The following is a 21,951-nucleotide window of genomic DNA, read 5'->3' as shown; positions in this document are numbered from 1 at the left end:
CTTTACTTTCCTAAATGAACATGCAGTGAGCATCATGTTTTACTCAGAAGTAAAGTAAGAAACCAACATCCAGGAAGGATGGACTCCCCTGGTCTGCTGTCTGCCCACTGGAAAAAGTCACACTGTTTACCCTTTTGATGGCTGCTTGTGAAGAAATGGCGACCGTTGTTGGGTCCTAGTTTGAGAACTGTCCTCATTAAACAGCGTTTCCCATGGTGACACAAAGGGAAGTGGAAGTCAGCCCACTGTGAAAGAGATAAGGTTTTATTAAAAAGTTACCCCACAATAAAAATGTGTTTAGACTTTAACAACTTGGAGATGAAAAAAATATATATTTATGGAGGATTTTAATATATATTGTCAGACACCCCATCATGTTTTGTGTATGCCTTCATACATGTTCAATCCATGCAAACATATTTTAATGTTTGTGGACAAGTCAAATGAACTATTCCTAATATAGACTATAGATTGCTGTTGAGATAAGAGAGATTTTCACCTCAAAGAAGTTGCACTTGGTATCTCTAGGTAGCGAGCAGGTGAACAACTGACGTGCTTTATTTCCCCCCTCCTTGTGGACGACTCTAAGGACGGCCGGACGGCGATGGGAAGCACAACAAGGCGCGCTGGGACTGGGAGAAATGGAAGAGCTTGCTGTATCTATTTTACACATGCTGACAGTAGTGAGGAAAATGAAACATGTATACCTGTCGCATGAACCCTTATTAGCTAGTAAACAACCTCTCTTCAGCTGTGTGCTGATGCATAACACACATTCGCATGGTATTCCACGACAGTTATGCGTCAATCTAAGCTGATTCTTTCTTTTTTTTTTTAACAATGTAGCATTAAAAATTCCACAGTCAGAGTTCTTTTTTTTTATCCCACTTATCTCCCTGAAGTTGCAAAAAACTTCGCCTATTATAAACTTATTCATGAAAACCCAAGGGAGAGATTCACTCACCGTGAGTTGGGGGTTCCACTTTGAGCATTGTTACTAGAAAAGGGGCTGTGATCAATTCTCATTTTCTTGGATGGGTGACTGTAGGAGGCTACTGATTCCCCATTGGAGATCTCGGCACTTTGCCTCTGCCAGCCACCAGAGGCATAATTGGGGCTGGTCGTCCCTTGGCAGACGCTGTATTTATATAAACCTCGCTCCGCCGCCAAGGAATTCAAATGACTGTTGGCTGTGGTGAGTGGGGAGTTTACAGGCTTTGGCTTCTTGCTCAAGTCAGAGAAAACAAGGGTGGAAGTCCCACAGGCAGCTCTCCAGTTGACTTTGAGCTCCTCTTGCGGTTTCTTGAAGGCATCGCATGGGTATTTAATCAAATCAGGACTGAAGGGTGATGCTTCAGCACTGATGCTGCCTTTGTACGCTGTGAAGATGGAGCCAGAGTGAGAAAACTCATTTCATGTGCAGCAGCTGCTCGTTATGGCTATAAGTGGTTAGCGACGGCGTTCCATTAAATTTACCAGTAAGCACCAGACTGCTTACTATGCCGTCAAATAAAACGTCAAACAATCTGCTGTGCTGAAGATGCACGGAATCCTGTGAAACGAGCCCTCGTGTGATACAACTTTGAAAATAAGTCGATGGGAACTGTGTGACAAAAGTCATTAACTGCAGCTTCCATCCCTCAAAAACCACCATTAGTGTACAGCACCCTTGAGCAAGGAAGGCACTTAACCCCCAGCTGTTTTAGGAGAGCAGTTCAGCGGTCAACAGTTAAAGATGTAAAGACATAAAGTCTTGAAGTTGGGGAAGTGTGCTTCGTCAACTTTCCCCGGAGACATAAATGTTCATTATTAGATAGTTTTATATAGAGATAGTTTTAAGGCACTGCTATTATCATCATTTACTCATACCTCTACTGGCATACTTCTCTCCCCCCCCCCCCCCCACCCCTCCCCCTAATTGCATAATTGAGGTTTTTCATTAAAATTCAGGTGGTTACATGCACAGGCACTTTAAAGGGTATTCACTGTCTTCCTTTTATCTGTTTACTCCGATTAGCAGGAAAAGATAATGTCAAAGAGAAAAACGATCCGTACAAACCAGGAAACACAATATCGTTTCTATAAGCACTCTAAATGTAGCCGGATGGCCACAGATGCAGGTTCCTGTCCTGATTACGTGAACCACGAACAAATCAAACGTCGTCACACATATGATAGTAATTTATCCATCCTTGGAAAGATCATTATTAATTAAATAATAGGGGTAAAAAATTGTCATGAGGTGTTTTTATGTAGCCGTTCAGCTGTCCTATCATGTGACGAAAGTGCTCCATTAAAACTTGGGAGCATAAAAAAAGTCCTAAAAGAAACAAATTAAAAAAGCATTTCATTGTTGTATGGTGGGAGCATGAGAGGGACGGCATGGACATGCCGTCCAAGCACTAATTCACTTCTGCCACGTCTCGAGATGGAGAAAAAAATGGCTAACTGACAGACATGCTCATTACTTGTGCAGTAAAACACACACACACACACACACACACCGACTAAGCCAGACAGAAAAACCAAAGCCACTGTTTTATCTCTCGCTAACAAGGACAGTCGGACGGCGACAGTAAAAAGCATTTTGCTCACCCTCTGGTCTTGAAGTGAGGCAGGCATCACAGGCTTTCGCTGCCGGCCGGTTGATGAGTGTACAGAGTTGACAGACCCAGTCTTCTTCATCCTTCTCAGCCACATCATCATCGGTTGTGTCACTGTAGGCCCAGCCAATCAGGCTGTTTCTGACAGGCAGCTTACTGCACAAAGGAAATAGAAGAAAAACAGCAGTGATCCTAATGAATATTCTTTTGGCAAAGAGGTTTACTTATGAATAAAACAACAGGAATAATGTTGCCGTACAAAAACATGAAAATCATGTTAGGGTTTAGACACGTTGTAAAGCTTCTGGAATGTTAAAGTTAAGTTGTCCCTGAAATAAAGAGAACAAGTGACTTATTCAGAGTGCAGTTACCGTGTTATACAGCAACACGCCTTAATTCACTCATTTAACATCCGTTGATCACATTTCTTCGTGTCTAGAAGAGCAACCAGATATTTTAAAAAAGAAGTGAAACTAGAAATCCCTCATTCTGCATTACTTTATGGTTTCTATGTACAGCTGAGGATTCTTGGTAACTTCAATTAGAAGCTTTTGTTTCTTGGAAACATTAAACCAACACGTGTCACAGAAATGAATAATTACTGAAGAACAATTATTCTAACACTACAATAGAAAATAAAAGCTATAAGAAACAAAACTAGAAATATATTTTTGTGGTTTAAGCAACAGATATGTAATATGTAAGAACGTGTTTCAAAAACAAAATGCTCTAAGCATGCATGTTGGGGTTCTGACTTTAAGCCTGACTATGTTTGATGAGCGTAAATCTGCCAACAGTCACAGCGCAGCAATGGCAGACCTCACAGATGTCTGTATCAGCTGTGTAATGCAGTGGAAGGGCTTTAGACTAACTCCATGCAAAGCTTTGCTCAAACAACCCAGGAGGTGTTGAGCCTATGCCCTGTCTGGCAAACAGGGCCTTAAATACGCATTCATTTCCCCTCATAACACTTCCCACTCCCTGCCAAGCCCATCTGCCTGCAAAAGATGGCCTCTTCAAATGTGAATGCGTTATCTGAAAGGCTCTGGAACTTTCTGCAAAGACTGGAAATAGACGTCATTTTTCTAGACATATTATCAAGTTTCAGATTCTTACTTTACTGCTGTAATTTTCTCGATATACATTTTGTATGAGGGTGTGAAGTAAGAGTTTTAGTGTTTTACTGACTGCTGCACCCTGCCTGTTGAGCACATAACAGTAAAGAACTCGAACTCATTAAAATGCATTTGGAGGAATTACAATCCTAATAAAAAAAAAAGTTTTACTCTATAATGTGGAAAGATTAACCACGCATCATCTAGCTGACTGCACAGAAACTCATTTACAGGCCAAACAATACTTACCTCTCATATAAACTGTCACTCTACACAATAAGCATTTGTTTTACTGAAATGGGGGGGGGGGCATTTCAATAATGCCCCCTGTTCTTTCTTTTTCTTTTCATAGGACAATATTTCTACCTGATGTTAATTGTGCTGGGATCACTCTTCTGGCAGCGCTTCGCAGTAATAAGTCATCCTGCCGTTGTCTCCTAGACGACACGCCGTGGTGACGTGAGAGCACCGGCCACGCCGGGCACGCCTATAGACTTTGTAATGTTTGTGGAGAGGAGAGATGTTTGCTGCACTGAAGAGTGAATCCAAAGGTGTGGAGGAAGAGAGCAATAGAGGAATATTTTATTGTGTCAATTTATTATGCAGTGTGTTTCGGGATTATGGCTTAATTTACTATTGCAAGTCAGCTCAAATCAGCGGTCACACAGCGACACAATGCAAAGAAACTGTTCTCAAACATGTCATAACGCCCGATCATGTGTTTTACAAAGCGGTGCCGCTCATCCAATCCCTGCTCATGAACAGCTGTTTTCATCCATTATTTAACGTATTTCATGAAATCTATTATATCTTTGTTACTGGTGGGAAAAACATCTTTACCTTGTAAAACAGAAGAGTAAAATCACGGGTCATTTTCACCAAGTGGTGGATCTGCTCATCTGTCAGCTGCTGAACCTAAGAATGAGAGATTGGACCTCTGTGCAGGTCTTCATTACAAAACAGAAGGGTATTTCACAGTCGCAAACTCGATGATGCAACCAAAAATATAACACTGGATCTAAGATTAAAAATGACCCAATGGAAAATGAAAATATTTATTTACACGTCTAGGCAGCACTAGCTGCCTCCACATGGCTCCCGCAGTATAAATAATGACCACAAGTACACAAACACACCAATCGCAGCTCTTCCAAGACGCCTCGGGGCTTTATAATGGAGGAGAGGCTTACAGAGATTCAGTGGTCCCAGAAGAAGGAAGGCTAAAATTCTTAGATTAATGTTTTGGTCTGGGACGCTATATTCTTATAAGTCACCTAATACTTTCTGAGGGAAGCAGAGCAGAGCCCCTGGTAATACTCTGCAAAACGTCTCTCACTGGCAGTGAAGAAGGTCACTCTCGAATCACATTTGTCTTTTGTAGTTAGCGTAATGAAAATATTCCCCAAAGAGCGATGTGAAGCACCGATTCTGTCACATTTCATGACATACATCTCCCCGGTAAGGATTAGAAAGTATTTCAGTGAAATGTCAAATAATAAATCATATATTATAAATCTGTTCTCAAAGGATGGAGCGCATTGCAGTCTCTAAACTTTATCAACTCTGTCACGCACCTCAATGCACTCCTTTGTCTTTTCAGGAGCATCTTCTCCTTTGCAATGCAATGACTTAAACTCTATCTGTGGCAGTCGTCTTGCATTTTTCCCCTTTGCTGAACACAATCCATCATCTTTTTCATACCTTCACGGTTGGGTGGAGGCCCGAGCCAAACAGGGCTTCATTTTTAATGATGTTGCCGACTCCCGGCATGACGGCCTGGTCGAGGAGAACGTCACAGAGCTTCCTGCTGCTCTGGCTCCTCGCGGCCTCCTCAGAGCGGGAGAAGCTGAACGCGGAGGAGCACACGTCCAAAGCCTCCATCGCCCTCATCCGTCGTTCACAGTCACCGGTCAACCTTGCAAGCACAGTTTGTGTTTTTTTTTTTTTTTTATCTCTAGGAATACTTGGAAATGTGTGCGAGAACCTGCCAAGAGGTCAACTGGTGCAATCTTGAGATTATATGTTCCAAAAGTCTTTTCATATATATTATATTCGTTTGTTACGAGATAAACCAGCACAGGTGAAATGTTCGAATGTCACGCCACGACGCCAATGCCTTCAGACGCAGCCTAATCTAGGACATAGCGGCACAATCTGAGTGAGAGCAATACCCAATCCATCACGGCTACGCTGCTGTCCCCGTTACCTCACTTCCACAGCACTGTCATAGAAACACACAGTATCTTTTGACAGGTGTATTTCCAGCACTGGAGTGGAGCCAGTCAGAGGCTTCCTTTCAGCAGGGTTGATACGCATCGATCCATTCATTCCAAAGTGGACTCTGAAAGATGCAAGCATGAAATAAAGAAAAGGCGTTAGAGACGGGCACGCCTGAAATACGAGACTTTCACAGCACAATGACAGACAGGTAGCGTGGCGGAGCGCCATGTAATAGAAATGTCACGGGCAACTTAACAATGGCTGAGGTGCCCTCTAGCTGCTTAGCAATCTGCAATTGCATCAAATTACGGGACCAGATTCAGAGTTTCTGTATTATCACTACCTTTTTTTCATTCTTCATCTATTCCTTTATACTTGATATTTCCACTTTTGTTTTACTGCGGACAGAGGCAATGTGCAAATTATAGACAATACAACAAAAAATTCAAAATGATGAGCATTTCAAAAATGTTAAACTGTTGCTATTAGATGTTTTTAACCGTTATGCACAATGGGAGGAGCGATAAAGGGGCTTCAGCACCCGCTTGAAAAAGCTCGTCACAAAGTGGTTTCCATAAAAGAAAAAATACGCCGTGTAGTCGAAAGCCGACACGACATCCTTTAACTGCAAGCCCCATCTCGGAATGTATTAATTTAACCCTCCTGTTATACTTGAGGTCAATTTGAACCCATTCAATTAGAATCTTTCAAAAAAAAAAAAAAAAAAAAATCACCTTTTTACTTTATTTTTAATGACTTTTCCTAATGTGATGAGTACAATTGATTAAGCATAACATTATCATGGCATTTTTGGTGTACCTCTGGGGTCAATTTGACTCCAAGCTGTTTAAACTGTGTGTGTGTGTGTGTGTGCACGATGCATCTAGATTTTCTGCAGCACCGAAATTCATTTTATTTTATTTTCCACCGCAGTGAAGATCAAACGGTTCGAAGGGCTCCATGATTCTCCTGCAACATTGTTTCCTCTCGTTGCTCCTTTACTTCCTGCTTCAATCATAAAGACGGATCTTTCTCTCTTCCAGACCAGCGGGTGGTCTGGAAGATGATGGTGGCGCTAGATGACAGGTAAAGGTTTCATCATCATTATTATTTATGTATTCAACAAATGAAAAATAAAAAAGTCCTTGAGACAAAAACAACCTGGTCAACATTTTTTTCTGTAAAACATTTTCTGGAGGCAAACATCCTTGGGGTCAGACTAAATGTTTTTTTTAGGAATATTTGGGAATAACAGGAGGGTTAACTATACTCTGTGCCCAGCTTTAGTCCACCACCTGTCTGTCAATTCTGGTTCTGGCAACAGTCACTATCAAAATAAATGGATGGATCATAAATATTGGAAACAAGTGATTTCTGATTATGATTTAGTCAGAAGGTCAATACTGCCTGCTGTTAGCAGACAAAAAAAAGGCAAGAAAAGAGACAGCTGGCACTCAGCTTAAAGTAAAGAAAGATAACTGATTTGCATAATATTCAATATAGCCTGACGTAAGCCCGGATCCCGCCATCGTGGGAACGACAGACATCACGTGGAGCGTCTTGTGCCATAGAAACATTACCTCAAAGCTCTCGGGCCGAAGTACATGAAGAGTTCCTTTCCCAGAGTTTTAGCACAGGTGAACCGACACAACAGAAACCATGGAATTAGCTTTTCTGTAAATAGACAAAAAGAAAAAACGCAAAACGAAACATGTCGGATGAACAAGTTCCTAGCAAGCAGAAATAGCGTTAAATAAAACGCAGCGTCACCAGGGCCAGCTAGGTTTAGCCTACGTTACTCCGCATTTATGTAAAATAACGGGATATACCGCCGACGCCAACAAGCTGCCTCTCATTTCTTTCACTTCTTGTCCTCGCTGGACTTTCATGCGGATTTTCTCCCCATTTAACGCGCAACCCGGACCCTCAACCATCTTCTATTTCTGATCGATCCATTGGCAAACCGTGTCTCATCATGAGCCGTCTAACAGCGTCATAGAAATGTGCTGTCAATCCCCGGCGCCACTGAATTCAACTTCGCGCATGCGCATTGTATACGGAAATAGGCGTATGTTCAACAGAGACGTGTGACCTTCACGTAATTATTTTTTATTTTATTTTACTCCATTACGTAGAAAGCGTGGGTGCTTTCCCTTCACTGATTGGCTCATTTATTTATTTGTTTATTTATTTATTTTGAGATTCAATTTATTAAAATTATCCTCAACAATGTATGCAGTTTATTTTTTACTGACATTATTCACCATTATGAATAGATGTTGATTCCTGGCACAGGTCATGTATTTCACATCTGAGATATTTTCATTTCCATTCATTCAATCAGTTCTGGCCAGAAACAGCAATTCTTAATGGACTAACTTAGAACTGTAATTTTTAAAATCGGAATAAATCGTTTTCAAATGCCATAAAGCATCTATTAAAAATAATAAATCACTGAGTAATATTTTTTATTATTATTATTTATAATTTCTGAGGATTTGGGTATTTGCTATATGGTCCACTTGATGGCGCTAGAGTACCATGTTGGACCTGCAGCTATCAGACAAAACTGCGATGTCACATGTAATAGATAGATAGATTATAGCTTTGATCATACTATTTTCACTGCCTCAACCATGTTCATAAAAGTCTCCATATCTGGATGAAGAAAATGGAAAGGAATTATAATTAGCATTTTTCTCAAAAGATTTTCCGCTTGGCTTGCTTCCATAATTGCAACAACTTGTTTGCTCCGCAGTTTCAGCATCCAGACACTCTTCTGTGGGCCCAGATAAAAATAGATAGGCTCCATTCTCCAGCCAAGTGTACAGCCATGCTGCCCTTAAAAAGGCAGTGCTCAGCAATAATGTGCATTAAAATCTGGAGCTGCACTCTCAAACTGACTTCAAACTGTGGAGCACTTTTAGCTTGCTCTCACCCAAGGAATTATAATGTAATTCAATCCAAGCTGCTTAAAACTCGACTGTGCCCTGTGGGGGTCCTGCCTCTGAACCTGCAGTATCTCAGGTTGGAAGTAAAAATGTTGCTGCTTAACAACTTTACACGTATGAAATGTGGAAACACTGCGACACCTGGTGAGGCTAAAATAATGCTCATTGGGTTTGCTTAGCTTTTTGAATATAGCATGTGGAAACTTGGGTTCACCATGAAATCAATATTTCAACTTAGAAATAAAAAGCAAAAGCATCAGTAGAAGGACCGTGAATGTTAAGTTAATGTTGAATTTGTTATGTTATATTATGTGGAATGACCTCATTCGGTCTAGTCTGGAACTGCAATGATACATCATGCACTTTGTGTGTTTTCCTTGGGTAAACAATGCCTGATAGCTCATTTGTTCAGTGATATTTTTGTCCCCAGCCGAATTTAGATCCCTCTGCTGCTGGCTCCACTTTGCTTTGTGCAAAGCTTTGAAGATTGCCACTTTTTTGCTTTTGACGTTCCCGAGCTCACATCAATCCTGACCACAGTAAACCCCTTGTTCATTTCGTTTTACTGCAAGATCAAGACAGTGACATCTATATCAAGTAAACGAAGAAAGAGCTTAGTGCCTGCCCTCAAATGTCCTTGTAGGAATTTCTGTTCAGTGAGACCACGACGGCAACACGGGGCTGAAATATAAAATGTGCACGTGCAGAAGTAGAGTATTCCAGGCTTTTGATCATTATCCAGTCAGAATGTGGACTTGGACAATTTTACCTACTGCATGTACAGAGTCATGTGCATAGGTGAGTGCATGTGTGTGTCTGTGCATGTGTGCTGACTTCTGAGTGCAGCATTGTTATTGCAACATCTAAAGAGAAATGAAAAAGATAGAAATTTAGTTTAAAAAGCGGAGCAAAGAATCAACTCTCCCGACAGAATGATGCATAAAGCTGCTTGTGAAGCATAAACGACCGTTGTTTCTTGGGTGGAGAGAAGCTTAACTGCAGATGGAGATGTGTTGCTATGCAACAGGGCTTTCAATAGCATTTGCTGTGCCAGGGTCACATTTCGACGGTGTCTCTCCACCATCATGGCAGGAACTGATGACTACTAATGCTATTTTCTTTGGAGCATCTCATTTTCTTCCCTCAAAATGTGAACGTCGTATAGTTTAGTATAAAGTGATAAGATTCTGCACATAAATAATGATCCTGTTTGCTAGATTCTGGTGTGGAATGGTCGGGACTAATGATCTCAATCTTTAATCACCTGGATTTTTGAAGCATTCAAGCAAACCTAAAGTCTCATGTTGTTCCTTTGCATACTGTACACGGAGGCCTGCTGGGATATTGGGGGTCAGCTGGACAGGCTGGGGGGAGCGACCTGGAAAACATCTAACCCAGTTTCTTGAAAGGAATTGCTGCAATACGACGATGCACACCAGCAAATCAAACGCAAAAGCAGGAGACATTCAAATACAGACACCCTGGAGCTCTGTGGCTTGCAAATCAGACGAGCTGAGTTAGCTGCAGGCATTTGACAAGATAGTGATGGATTCATTCAGGAAACAAAATGGCTGCGATGAGACCGAGTTTGGCCTCGGCACATCTCTCCTCTCGGTGGCAGTGTTCCCTTCTGCATCACTGAGGCTCTCCCCTGGAAGGATTTCAGACAAAAACCTGGAGCTTCTTCCCCTCCCATCTCATCAAGCCGCACTTGTCATTTGGAGAATTGGTGCAACATCAAGCTTCAAAATAAATGCATTCGTTTTACGTCAGGCATCCGACTCTTTGAAATGAGGGAAACCCAATTTGCACGCAATGTCAATATTACAATCTCCATTACCCACATGCGGTGCACAGCCCGCTCTCAGGCTGATTCGATAATGGTGATATTAATTAACATATAATTGATGGCACTTGCAGCGATGGGCTAGAACCTCTGTCCCAGATAATGTCTCAGCATAATGTTGCCAGGCCAAGCCAGCATCGGGGTATAAACCCTTATTCTGTCCAACCTTCTCACCTCCGACTACACTGAGAACCAGGTATAGATGGGACGGGGTGTGGCCATAATTGAAAACAAGATGGTTTCATCTCAAGGGGTTAATCCTTTCAAATAAATATAAAAAGTTCCACCTCTCTTAGAGTAGATTTGAACCCAGGACCTTCTTGCCACCCACTATGTCACCATACGAACTCTTATGAACTCTTCAGTTTAGATGTATTTTTATTGATCACTTCTGATAGTCCATCCATCCATCTATCCATCCATCCATCCATCCATCCTGTGGCTTTGCAGGTCACAGGAGTTGCTGGAGCCTATCCCAGCTTGCTACGGGCGTGAGGCGGGGTACACCCTGAATGTGTCGCCAGCGCATCGTGGAGCCACACAGAGACAGACAACCGCTCTAACCCTAATCACGCACACACACACACACACACTCAATTTAGAGTAATCAATTCACCTAACTTACATGCTTTTGGAGGTGGGAGGAAACCGGAGAAACTGGAGAAATGAATGCACTAAAGGAAAGACGCATATGCAATTGTAAGCAGATAAGCGAACATCAGGAAAATGTGCACAGAACGGGCGGTTGCCATCCCGTCACGTGGATGAATGCCATGCATGATTTTTACCCGCCTGCATCTCATTTAAGCGAAACCTCATAATAGACTGACGGCAGCGACACAACGAAGTCGGTTCCGACTCGGTTGCTCCGACAGATTCAGCTGCTGTTTGCCATGTTCCTGATTATCTTTATGTTTCTGTCTCCACTAGCGCTCCTTTTTAAACAAACGCCTGCTGTACTCAAGCACACGATCATTACGTTGCTCGGGGCAGAGACTTCCACAGGTGAGGTGTGATCTGAGGGTTGCTGCTTCGCTCTCGGCTGCGTTTGAGTTCTATTATTCATCACTGACGGGAAGGGAATACGTGGGTAAACAATTCTCATCTTCAGCTGTTCTTTGATACACATCCTCACTCACCAGACAGAAGCCTGTGTGCTCAGAGTCAGCATGAATTCTAATTGGCCCGTCTCAGTGAGGATCATTGATTTATATCTATAAAAAAATATAAAAAAAGTTTGAGTCATTAAGTTTCTTCTAAGTTACAACAAACATTGTTGGTCAACGGGGCTATGTTTGTTTGATTACCACACATATAACATTTGTGGTAATCAATTGCTTTTCTTTCAATTGTATTTTAATATATTTTTTTTTTAGCTTTGGGTCATGACCAGAAGGACAAGATCCCAGATACAAGCGGTGGAAATGAGTTTCCTCCGCAGGCTGGCTGGGGGCACCCTCAGTGACAGGGTGAGGCGCCCAAAAAGTACAAAATTATAAATCATTCTTTGTCCTAGCAAACATTTAAACCATAATGAGAGCATAAAAGGGGGGGGGGGCACTAGCAATTTAAACCTGGAATGAAAACATGTCCAGCATAACCCTCCTCCATCTATTTTAGGGACCTTCTAAACGGGTATAGAAAAATGTACAGTTTGGAGTTCAGTCAGGTTTGCAAGGATTTCTAAATATTGCACTTCCATTGATGAAATCCATGTAGTCCACGACTCCATCGTGCCACCCGACCCGCACCCATCCAGGCATAATTATTCTCCAGTCTTCAGTAGCAATGATGAGGGCAAGGAGAGGACGCAAGCTCTTTGCTGTGCTGACAAAGACAAATGATAGACAACGTCTGTCTAATGTTGTCCCCGTGAGCTCAGCCGAGTCGACAGCAGGGGCAGTTCTAGTTTCTCAAGCTTAAAGTTTCAGTTTTGAGCTACTGAGAGGAAGCGTAGTGGGGGGAGACATGGAGGAAAAGGATGCTCTAATTATCTAATAGGCCACGTGTGTTCTTTCCTCTGTGGAAATGGCATTGTAATAGTTTTATAATGGGTTTTGCCTCACACAGGTGCTTTCCCACCACGACTCTAGCCACCGACACAGATGGCGGCACTTCATCTTAGTCTTCCTCGCAATCACTTGCCATTTTCCCTCCTCTACTCCATTTAAAGTGGCCATTCTCTACAGGCTTTCCAATTCTATAAGGGACAATTATGCATTAGAAATAACATGTTTTCCCAATTTTACAATTTACTGAGGCGTTTCATTGTAATTTTAATTCCTTTAATACTGGTTTCTGCTTTTAAGGCTTTAAATAATCTTCCATTCTTGATATATGAGCCTGGATGACCACTTAAATACCATAAAACCTTATGAGCAAATGAATATGTCAAAATTAAAATTTGGTGCTGATAGGTTCTTCAGTGTTCATTGAATATAAACAATGTGTCTATGAAGAGTTCAGATGTGGTGGTGGTGGCTGATGACTCTGCTGAGACTGAGAGTTGGTGTGGGGTTTAATCTCTGGATGAATGAATGATCTTTAAGTAACCATTAAGCAGAAAATAATGACATCTTGAAGACAATATTTACCTCCACCAAGGATGTTTTTGATGGCGTCTGTCTGTGTGTTTGTTTGAGTGTTAGTGGGATTAGTGAAAAACTTCTGGATGGATCTAGATGAAAAATCTAGATGGGTCTTGGTGTGACTCAGATCCCATAAAATTTTCAGAGCGATCCGGATACCTGTCTGGATAGAAAAAATCTGGATTTTCCCACTTGCTTATATTGGAGGCTTTAAAAAAAAAATCATATCTTGCAAAATATGCATTGAAATTCACTCATTAAAAATCACAGCCATAAAGGGGTCCGATATGAACTATCCTGCAAAAAAATGAAACAAAAGCTACACTTAATTATTCCAATCTAGATGAACGAAACTAGAATGAAGAAATCTTTTTGCACAGTTTCTCGTGATTAAGTAGGCCATTCCTGGTTATTGTCCTGTGAAACCAGGACACATGTGGACACAGAATGGCCAGAGCGCCAGTGGTCAGAGGTGTGGCCGACAGCATGCCGGAGTTTGTTTTAATATGTCCACTTGAAAAATCCTCAGGGGAAATATCATGGATTCTGGTGCAGATGTTTCACTGTGTTTGCATGCATGGACCTGGGGCTGGGCCCTTTGATCTAAATGAAAATGAACCACAGAGGTTTGCAGAGTGGGCGAGCCGAGGTTCTGCTCACAGAGAAAATCAGAAAATGTTCCCACCATCGGACTTTCCCAGATTCCCCTGCAGAGTCTATCTTCTACGATCCCGCCGCCTGGATCCATCTCTTGGCACTGCCTGCAACCACTTGGCGTCGTAAGTGGAAACACTCCCAGCCGTGGCAACCACCGGGGCCTGCTACTCATGTGAAGTTCCTTTTCATATCAGCTCTGTTCTTTTGCCAGTCTGGTTTCACCGTATAGACCATTTATTTTTGTTGCAAGCTCATTAAATAATCAGTCAAACAGTGCTTTGAATACCACGTGTTGAAATGTTTATAAAGATTTGACAACAATTACAACAGAGATGAAGACATAATTGATCTCATTTACACTTATAAGTATTGCGTTATTAGCTTTAGCCCAAGCCTCCACTGTCCCACAACAGGAGTCCATATCTTGTGCTATTAGATTGTGCTGCAAACTATTTACGAACAAAAAAAAAATCATCCCTTAAATGAATGTGTGACCTTGTTGTTGTTGTTTTCAAACCTTCATGGATCCTGACTGACCTGAGCGATGCTCGGAGAGACCCCCCCCCCCGGCAACCGACTGTGACCTGTCTGGCTTTGCCGTCTCTGGATAAGCTCTACTTGGTTGCTCCCACACAGCGCCGTCTCTCCTGTGTCTCCAAGGAGACGGTCAGAAACTGTCTTTTAGAGGATTATCTTAGAAAGCCATTATTTGCTACACGGTTCAGGTTCATATTTTCACAGCAGAGTATGAAGCTTCTTTTCCCCTCAAAGGCAGAAAATAGTTCCTTAATCCAGTTTCAAACCATCTTAAGATATGCTACTCTTTGTCCTCTTTTTTTTTTGTCAGCACTAGATATTTATTTATTTATTGGAGGCCACAGATACAATTTTGAGCACAAAATATAGCATTAAATTATAAAGACACAAGCTTCGTTTCCACACAAGGATATAGGTTAAATTTCAAGTTGAGAAGGCCTTTAGCAGGGAGCCCAATCTTGGTTCCCTGTGGAACACAATTATAGAAATTTAAAATGTTATACAAATGTACAATTTACGAAAGCCATTTGAGTCAAAACACAAAGTGCGTAAAAAAAACGTCGTTATTTACAAAAAAAGTTACATGCATATATCATTTCATTTTATTTATCCTGTTGATAGTTATTTCTCTCTATTGTTTTTCATCCTCTAGTTTTAGGAGGTCACACTGGACTCCAGTGTGACCTCCTAAAACTTTGTGCCTCGTGAATTGTTGTCAAACACCAGAACACATGTCAAAGGGAGGCTTTTGTGAATTAGACTGAATATAATGAATGTCTTCAGGTCTAAATGAATCGTGAAGCAACTCACCCACAGCCCAACTAGGCAACGTCGAGACCTGTGGGCTATGCGATGCGCGCTCGAGCTAAACTCTGCACAAACCAAGTATCAAGGAGCCAATAAAAACAGCCCTCGGCAGTTACTTGGCGCCGTGCGCAGCCTCCATAGCCCTTCTATTGCACGTAATCCTGTGCATGACCAGCATGCAAGCGGGGCAAATTCACGCGTGGGTGCAAAGTGAATTCAGTACTTTGAGTATTTGAATGGTACGTTATGTTTCTAATGAAATACTGACGACTCAGTGCAAAGACAATATAATGTCAGCACAGATTTGAACACATTGCTTCTTTGTCTCTGGCTGAATGACTTCACTGCCTTTTAAAAAGAGGCTCTCTGTTAGTGAAAGGTTTAGTTTTTGGAGATGCGTGCAGTGGTGCATCATCAAGTTCTATCATGCTGCTTTACCCGATTCAAGCCAATACCTGGGGGGGGGAGTCAGACGGCTTTGATACCCTTTCAGACAGAGTGGGTGGATTTCTCCTCCCACCTTCTGTATTTAATAATTCTGCCACAGTTTATATGAGAATGTTTGATCTTATCTGAGTTTAAAGACATTTTTATTAAGGGAATGTCAGCCGTTGATGTAGAATGATAACAGGAAGTGCATTAAATGCCAGGCAGTATTAACTGAAAAGAGAACTGCAAAGCCAGAGGAACCCTTAGAGTTATGTGTTTTATCCCTCTGACCGCAAACTCTAGTCTTTAACCACATGCTGTATAAAGAATTCTGTTTGTATACCTCTTGACAGGTTGTGAATAATGTCTTCATTGAAAACCACAGATCAGGTTTTCACTGGAATGATCATCGCCTCTCAATGAGAAACACGACTGCAGACAAGAACACAAAGCAAGGGTTTCAGTAGTTACAACATGAATTGGAATAACTGTTGGCAGTCTCCTTTTTGATTTATATTTCAGTAGTTTTCAAAGAAAAATGGTGGCGAGAGGGGATTTCTTTTTAGCAATTATCTCTCTCAGAATTCAACCTATCTGACCTTGAGGGACGCTGTCAAAGTCAGCAAACTTGAGATTGCAGCAATCTTTATTACTTTACTGGCTGTAAAACCTCACAAAAAGTGCGAGAGATGGAGGAAGATATGTGTTCACCCGTGTTTGTTTGTTTTTTGGTTGTTCTGTCTGTTTGTCCACAATGCCGACGTCCTCTCTGTAACGCTCCGGACCAAGCCCCGGACCTGGGATGGGACTGTTTGGAATTGTATTTATTTATTAAAGTTAGTTGTTTTTACATTATAGGACGACTAATGAGGACCAAAACACTGCAACGTCTAAAAAGTCATCTCCTCCGGTATTTTTGCTGTTTTGGTTCAGTCTGAGCATTAAAGGATAAAAAAGAAATATGAAACAAAAAATATGAAAACTGGAAAGGATGCTAGGTTAAGCTTAACGCACTGAGAGTAACAAAACACTTAAAGTTCATGCTGCCCATGCAGCGTTATGTCTCGGAAATGGTGTTGTGTTCAAACGGTCCTTCCTTATGAGGAGAGCAGCCGGTCTATGTTTAAAGGTTTTCTGATGGGAGCGTTTATCTTAGCTTCACTCAGGACCTAACTATTGTTAACAGAGGGTAGAGACACAGTAAAGGCCGACTCCTTCAGAGCCCTCCTTTGGTGTCAACGCCACAAAATAACATGTGAGATCCAATAGCTGCTCCTGCCCTCGGACAGACGGGTGCTTTGCTGCGATCAGCGCTGGACGCACTGGCGAAGGCTGTTGTATAATTATGAGCGATGTTGTGTTAATACTTTCCAGAAGCTGAATGACTGGAAAGCTTTTAGAGGAAAGACGAGGCCGGCATCGCTACTCCTTCGGCGGTAAAGCGGAACCTGATCCCCCGTCCGTTGTGTCCCCCCCCTCCAGTGACCACATCAGAAGAAGTGCCTCAGCAGCTCCTTGACCTGAATGGGACATTGAGAGAACTTCTGACTGGGACCTGTGTTGCGCCTCACATGTGGTCTGCGACACTCTTTTCAAAAGAAGTCGTAAAAAGGAAAACAGGACGTTTGACTTGGCCCATTTGAGGCAACGGGGCAGGTCCGAGACACGTAGAAAAGAAAATAACTCACTGATGGTCACCGTCTCCTGATGCTCGACTCTTGAAGTGCGAAAGCAAACTTGAAAGCAAGGCCTGTCGCACAATCCTACATACATCTCTTACCCTGCTTTAACACCCAAGCGCATCTTATAATAACACTATCAGGAAAAAGTGCCGTTGACATAGGGTACGATGTCACCCGCTCCCTCAGAGAGGAACATAAAGTGGCATTAGAAGCCATCAATCTCTGTCCGGTGTGCGTGAAAGAGCCCTTGTGCTGAGTTAATGCTGATGTAAAAGCAGCCGTGAGTCTCTTCCAGAGGATTAATGTCTTAAATAGCTGCGTGAAGGAGCCAGTCAGCGAGGAAACCTTAAAAGAAGGAAGAGATGACATTGTTTTGGCTGAAAAGCCGACCATTACATAATAAAAAAACAACAACTTTTTGTTTGTACCCGTTTTGTGTTCTGTTGAAACGTCCTAGTTTGTGGCTCAATGCAGAATGCTAACTGGATGCTAATTGCTTTTTGCCATAGATGTTTAAGGCCAATATTATTTTAACCATTAATGCTGCAGACGGCTTTAAACCAAACTATGGCATGCTTCAGATTTCATAAAATCATCATATATATACGTATATCATTATATATTTAATCTGGCAGTCCCGTGAGAGCCTGAGTCATGACTGCCGAGGAGTTTTAAATGAAGATGGAGAATTTTCTAATGGCATCCTTCAATTTATCACGAACATTCGTGTTTGGAGATGCTTGGATTTCACTGGATGGGACGGCCGGTGGAAAAATGATCAAATGCGCCCGACGATGCCAAGGTAGTCACAAACAAATCACATCACTTTGCTGCAGAAAGCGATGGGGACACGAGGTCGTTGGTAGCGGTGATCGGAAAGCGTGGCCGCCCCGTCCTGAAGCTATCTCCAACATCCCTAATTGGCTAACAGCACACTGCAGGGCTGGAACGGCCAAATTGGTGGGTGCATGTTATGTTTTGATAATTACAGGGTACCAAAGTAGTGGCTTTCAGAGGACTGGCTGTTGTTGCTGGGAATGAAAGGTCTTCAACTTTAGCTTAGTATTAATCATGGGTTGGGGAATCGTTTACAAAGCGGCGCCGTGGACCGGAGCGCCACATAAAACATTCTGTGGGCGGATTCGTATGACAGATGACTCCCAGTTCGGCCCTTCATCTCCTCATTACATCCTACATTTAACCGCTCCGCTTTACCACACCGTGATGAAGGATTTTTAAAATTTGCTCTGAACTCTATAATACTGCTAGAAATCAAAAACTACAAGTAAAATGCATATTAGACGCTCTGCTTTGAACATACCATGAAGTATCTACATTTAATAATAATAATAATTTAATAATCAACAACTCATGAGTGAAACGATGACCAAAGACAAACGGCGTCTCTTTCGTGCTGCAGTGAGGCAAACGAGAAGCTGCAATCTGCTTTTCATCAATAAGAGCAGACTCAATGATCATCCAATAAGCGACTGGGCCAAATCCAGAACACAGAGCCTTGAGGAGGAAGGGTGGGCCTTGATGGGTCAGCATGCATTCTTCTCTTGGTTAGTAGACACTATCAAAGTCAATGATTTGGCTTAATTGCGGGAGAGTTTCACTGGCAACACATCTGGTATTCTGTGCTTTAAGGGCAGGGTTTGTATCAGGTGAATGATGATGTATTCAAACTAAAGGCAATGCAGTTTTCCCTTCTCCTAGTCTCTGATAAAAAAAAGATATTAAATCACGTTTCACGGAATAAAATATTCATTGGGGCATAATTTGAGAGAAAACCTCGGATTGGTTTGGCTCCAAAAGGATCGTTAAACAAATTGCATCACGATGAGCGCACATTCTCAATGTGCAGACAAATTAATGAAATTTGATCATCTCTGCGAGCTAATCAGAGAAATGTCAGCGTATAAAGTTGGACTTGTGATCGCAGATGACGGATGATTGTGGAGACGTTAGTGAAGCACGCAGCCTCTATCTGACCACAGCCGGTAAAGGTCAAGTCAACTCAAGGGGTCTCTGGGTAATCGCTCACCTGGATCCCAGCACTGAGGCTGGCGGATTATCCGAGCAAACGTTTCGTAACTCCAGTTTTGAGGTGAGTGTGAATGGAAAGCCTTTATTGTCTTTGCATAGTGGATATACAAAGAGATTAGGAGCACTGCTCCGTCCGGTGCGTAGTACAACCTAATAATAATATAAGAACATGCAGGTAAATGTGACATAAGATTCAAGGCTGCGCCTGTTGAAGAGATGACTCATGCAGAGGAGGCAGAATTGCATCCGAGCCTTCGACCAGAGCCTTCGACCAGCCTGCACCTGCTCCAAGAGCATTACGAGATTTCACTTGGTGAGATTATGTGTTTTATTTGCAATTATGGTCCGTGCTCTTCAGCATCCGCTGGTTTGCATATGGTGAAATTTCTATTTGCACTTTTATTTGCTCAGCCGACTGTTAACATTCGTGCTTTTCCTTTTCCTTTTTTTTGCTTGGTTGGGCAAGAGGTTGAAATTCCTCGCAGACAAAATGAATTAAAATGCAGTTCCTCGCATTAAGTAGAGACACTTGAATGACACCATAATGCTGCGGTCTAGCCCCACTGAGGCTGCTTTGGTTTCGCAGAGAGGAAGCAACGAGCAGACGGGCTTGCAAGTCGACACTAGCTGCACACGCCCACACGCATGCACTCATGCATATACAAACACACTCAGCGGCCATGCTTTGTCATATCTTGTGCCAGTGAGGTTTCTCCTGCACCAGCTAAGTAAGGCAATCTGTTTAATATTATAAAAACCACACCGGGAGCCGGCGGTTTTACGCAGTAGCATCTGGCGTCCACACAAATGCCTACCAGGATGCGCTTTAAATCAGAATCTTTGGCCGGGACATCAGCGCGGGACGGACGGATGAGGACCTCCTCCTGTGAGACCTGATGGCCGAGCGTGGGAGTGAACACTGTCCACGGTCTCATAAGCAGCTTGTGGAGACAGAAACAAAATAGATAATAAAGGTTTAGTGGAGCTTCATATTTACTTTAAAAAAATAGCACTTTTATGTGACATTATTTTTCTTTTTTACTAAATCCCAAAATCCTAGATAGTTACTATATTTTATATATATTAGTTCGCTGCATTGATAGCCTGGCCCAGTTAAACCAGTGTAATGCATGTCAATTTAATTTCAGCTAATAGAACTGGAATTTGCCAGCTTTAGATAGAGCTAGCTGGATTCTGATAGATCAAGACCTCAATTGTGATCCAGTCCTCTCAAAGTTACTACAAAAAGGTGTTAACAGGACACTTTCCATCACTGCATACAGAACTCGGACCTGGCCATTGTTTAAAATCGGGAACTTGATGAATATTGAACTGAAGGAATGTCAGACCTGGTGATCCAAGATACATTTCTAACATCCAGAATCCAGGATCTCTCACCAAAATGTAACTATCTCAGACATGTATGCTATCTCCCTGTGAAATAAGCAAATATTTGTTTTGTACTAAATTGCCTTCTCTGAAGATTTCACTATTTCCAAGCACAATGCCTCCACTTAGAAATGGAAGAATTTATTTTTGATCTTCAGTACAATGAAATACGCAAACATTTTATTGCAAAAGTAGAGTTAAATAACTTTGGCATACAAAAACAAAAAAGAGAAATACATCCACGAGACAAATGCCGATGTAAAATGACTACCAATGAAGAGCGGTGGCTATTTCTACCGTTTTAGTGACGAACGTAGCAGAAACGATATTTCAAACCTTGATTTCCCTTTCGTTAAACAAATAAATATTTAAGATGAGCAAAAGAAAGAATTGTGACACCTGGCATTTTACGGAGCGGGTCTGGGTCAAAGGATGAGCTGTAACAAACGACACCTGCTGATTCTACTCCGTGCAACTTTGATCTCATCTTTGGTAGAAAAGGCATGATGGTACAGAAAAGAAATGCAGATGACCTATTTACACATAATACCGTCCCGGCAGCCAGAGATCACAGATTAAATCTACGGTAAAGAAGACGGTAGGGAAGAGAACTGGTCACGAAGCCCCTTGCGCTCCTCGGTGGTATTAATAGAGGGGTAGGGGGGGGCAGTAAGGCAGCTGGAGCCAGCTCACTTCTGGACATAAAAAACAAAGTACTTCAACAAAGCATCTCCCATTTTACATTACAGCATCATCCCACGCTGGTTGAACTTTGTAAAAGCAGAGGAGGCGAAAATGCCTGTGAAGAGCAGAAGAATCTTCAAAGCAGATCTGCTCCAGTGTCTTTTTTTGTCCGTATCAAATGCACTCGGAGCACATTATTGCTATTCCACAGCAGGCAAATCCATTCGGGAGATTTATTCAATTCCAGTCTGTTCCCTCTAATCCAATTAGAGAAAGGACAGTGGGATAACGGGAGAATCCTGTTCGCTCCCGATGCAAGTGGATGAAATGTGGAACGTCGCAACGACAGAAGACGTTGTGTCATTCGAGCGGCAGCTATTACACGTGCCGGAGG

The 21,951-nt window shown here is 42.2% G+C and overlaps 1 protein-coding gene across 1 annotated transcript; it reads right to left on the bottom strand.

The window, feature by feature from the left end:
* Nucleotides 1-32: 32 nt before the first annotated feature.
* On the bottom strand, nt 33-7,872 carry LOC137916187 (endonuclease 8-like 3). Its single transcript, XM_068759267.1, is given in 11 exon segments — nt 33-245; nt 500-674; nt 965-1,379; nt 2,596-2,759; nt 4,085-4,122; nt 4,124-4,250; nt 4,551-4,633; nt 5,420-5,633; nt 5,925-6,059; nt 7,519-7,607; nt 7,768-7,872. Coding segments are annotated over 11 exon segments (1,758 nt in total).
* Between the last annotated feature and the right edge of the window lie 14,079 nt (nt 7,873-21,951).

Source organism: Brachionichthys hirsutus, unplaced genomic scaffold (assembly GCF_040956055.1).
Source record: "Brachionichthys hirsutus isolate HB-005 unplaced genomic scaffold, CSIRO-AGI_Bhir_v1 contig_1465, whole genome shotgun sequence".
Classification (NCBI taxonomy): domain Eukaryota; kingdom Metazoa; phylum Chordata; class Actinopteri; order Lophiiformes; family Brachionichthyidae; genus Brachionichthys; species Brachionichthys hirsutus.
Note: the sequence above shows the minus strand (reverse complement) of the source record. Positions and strands in the feature narration are given on the sequence as shown.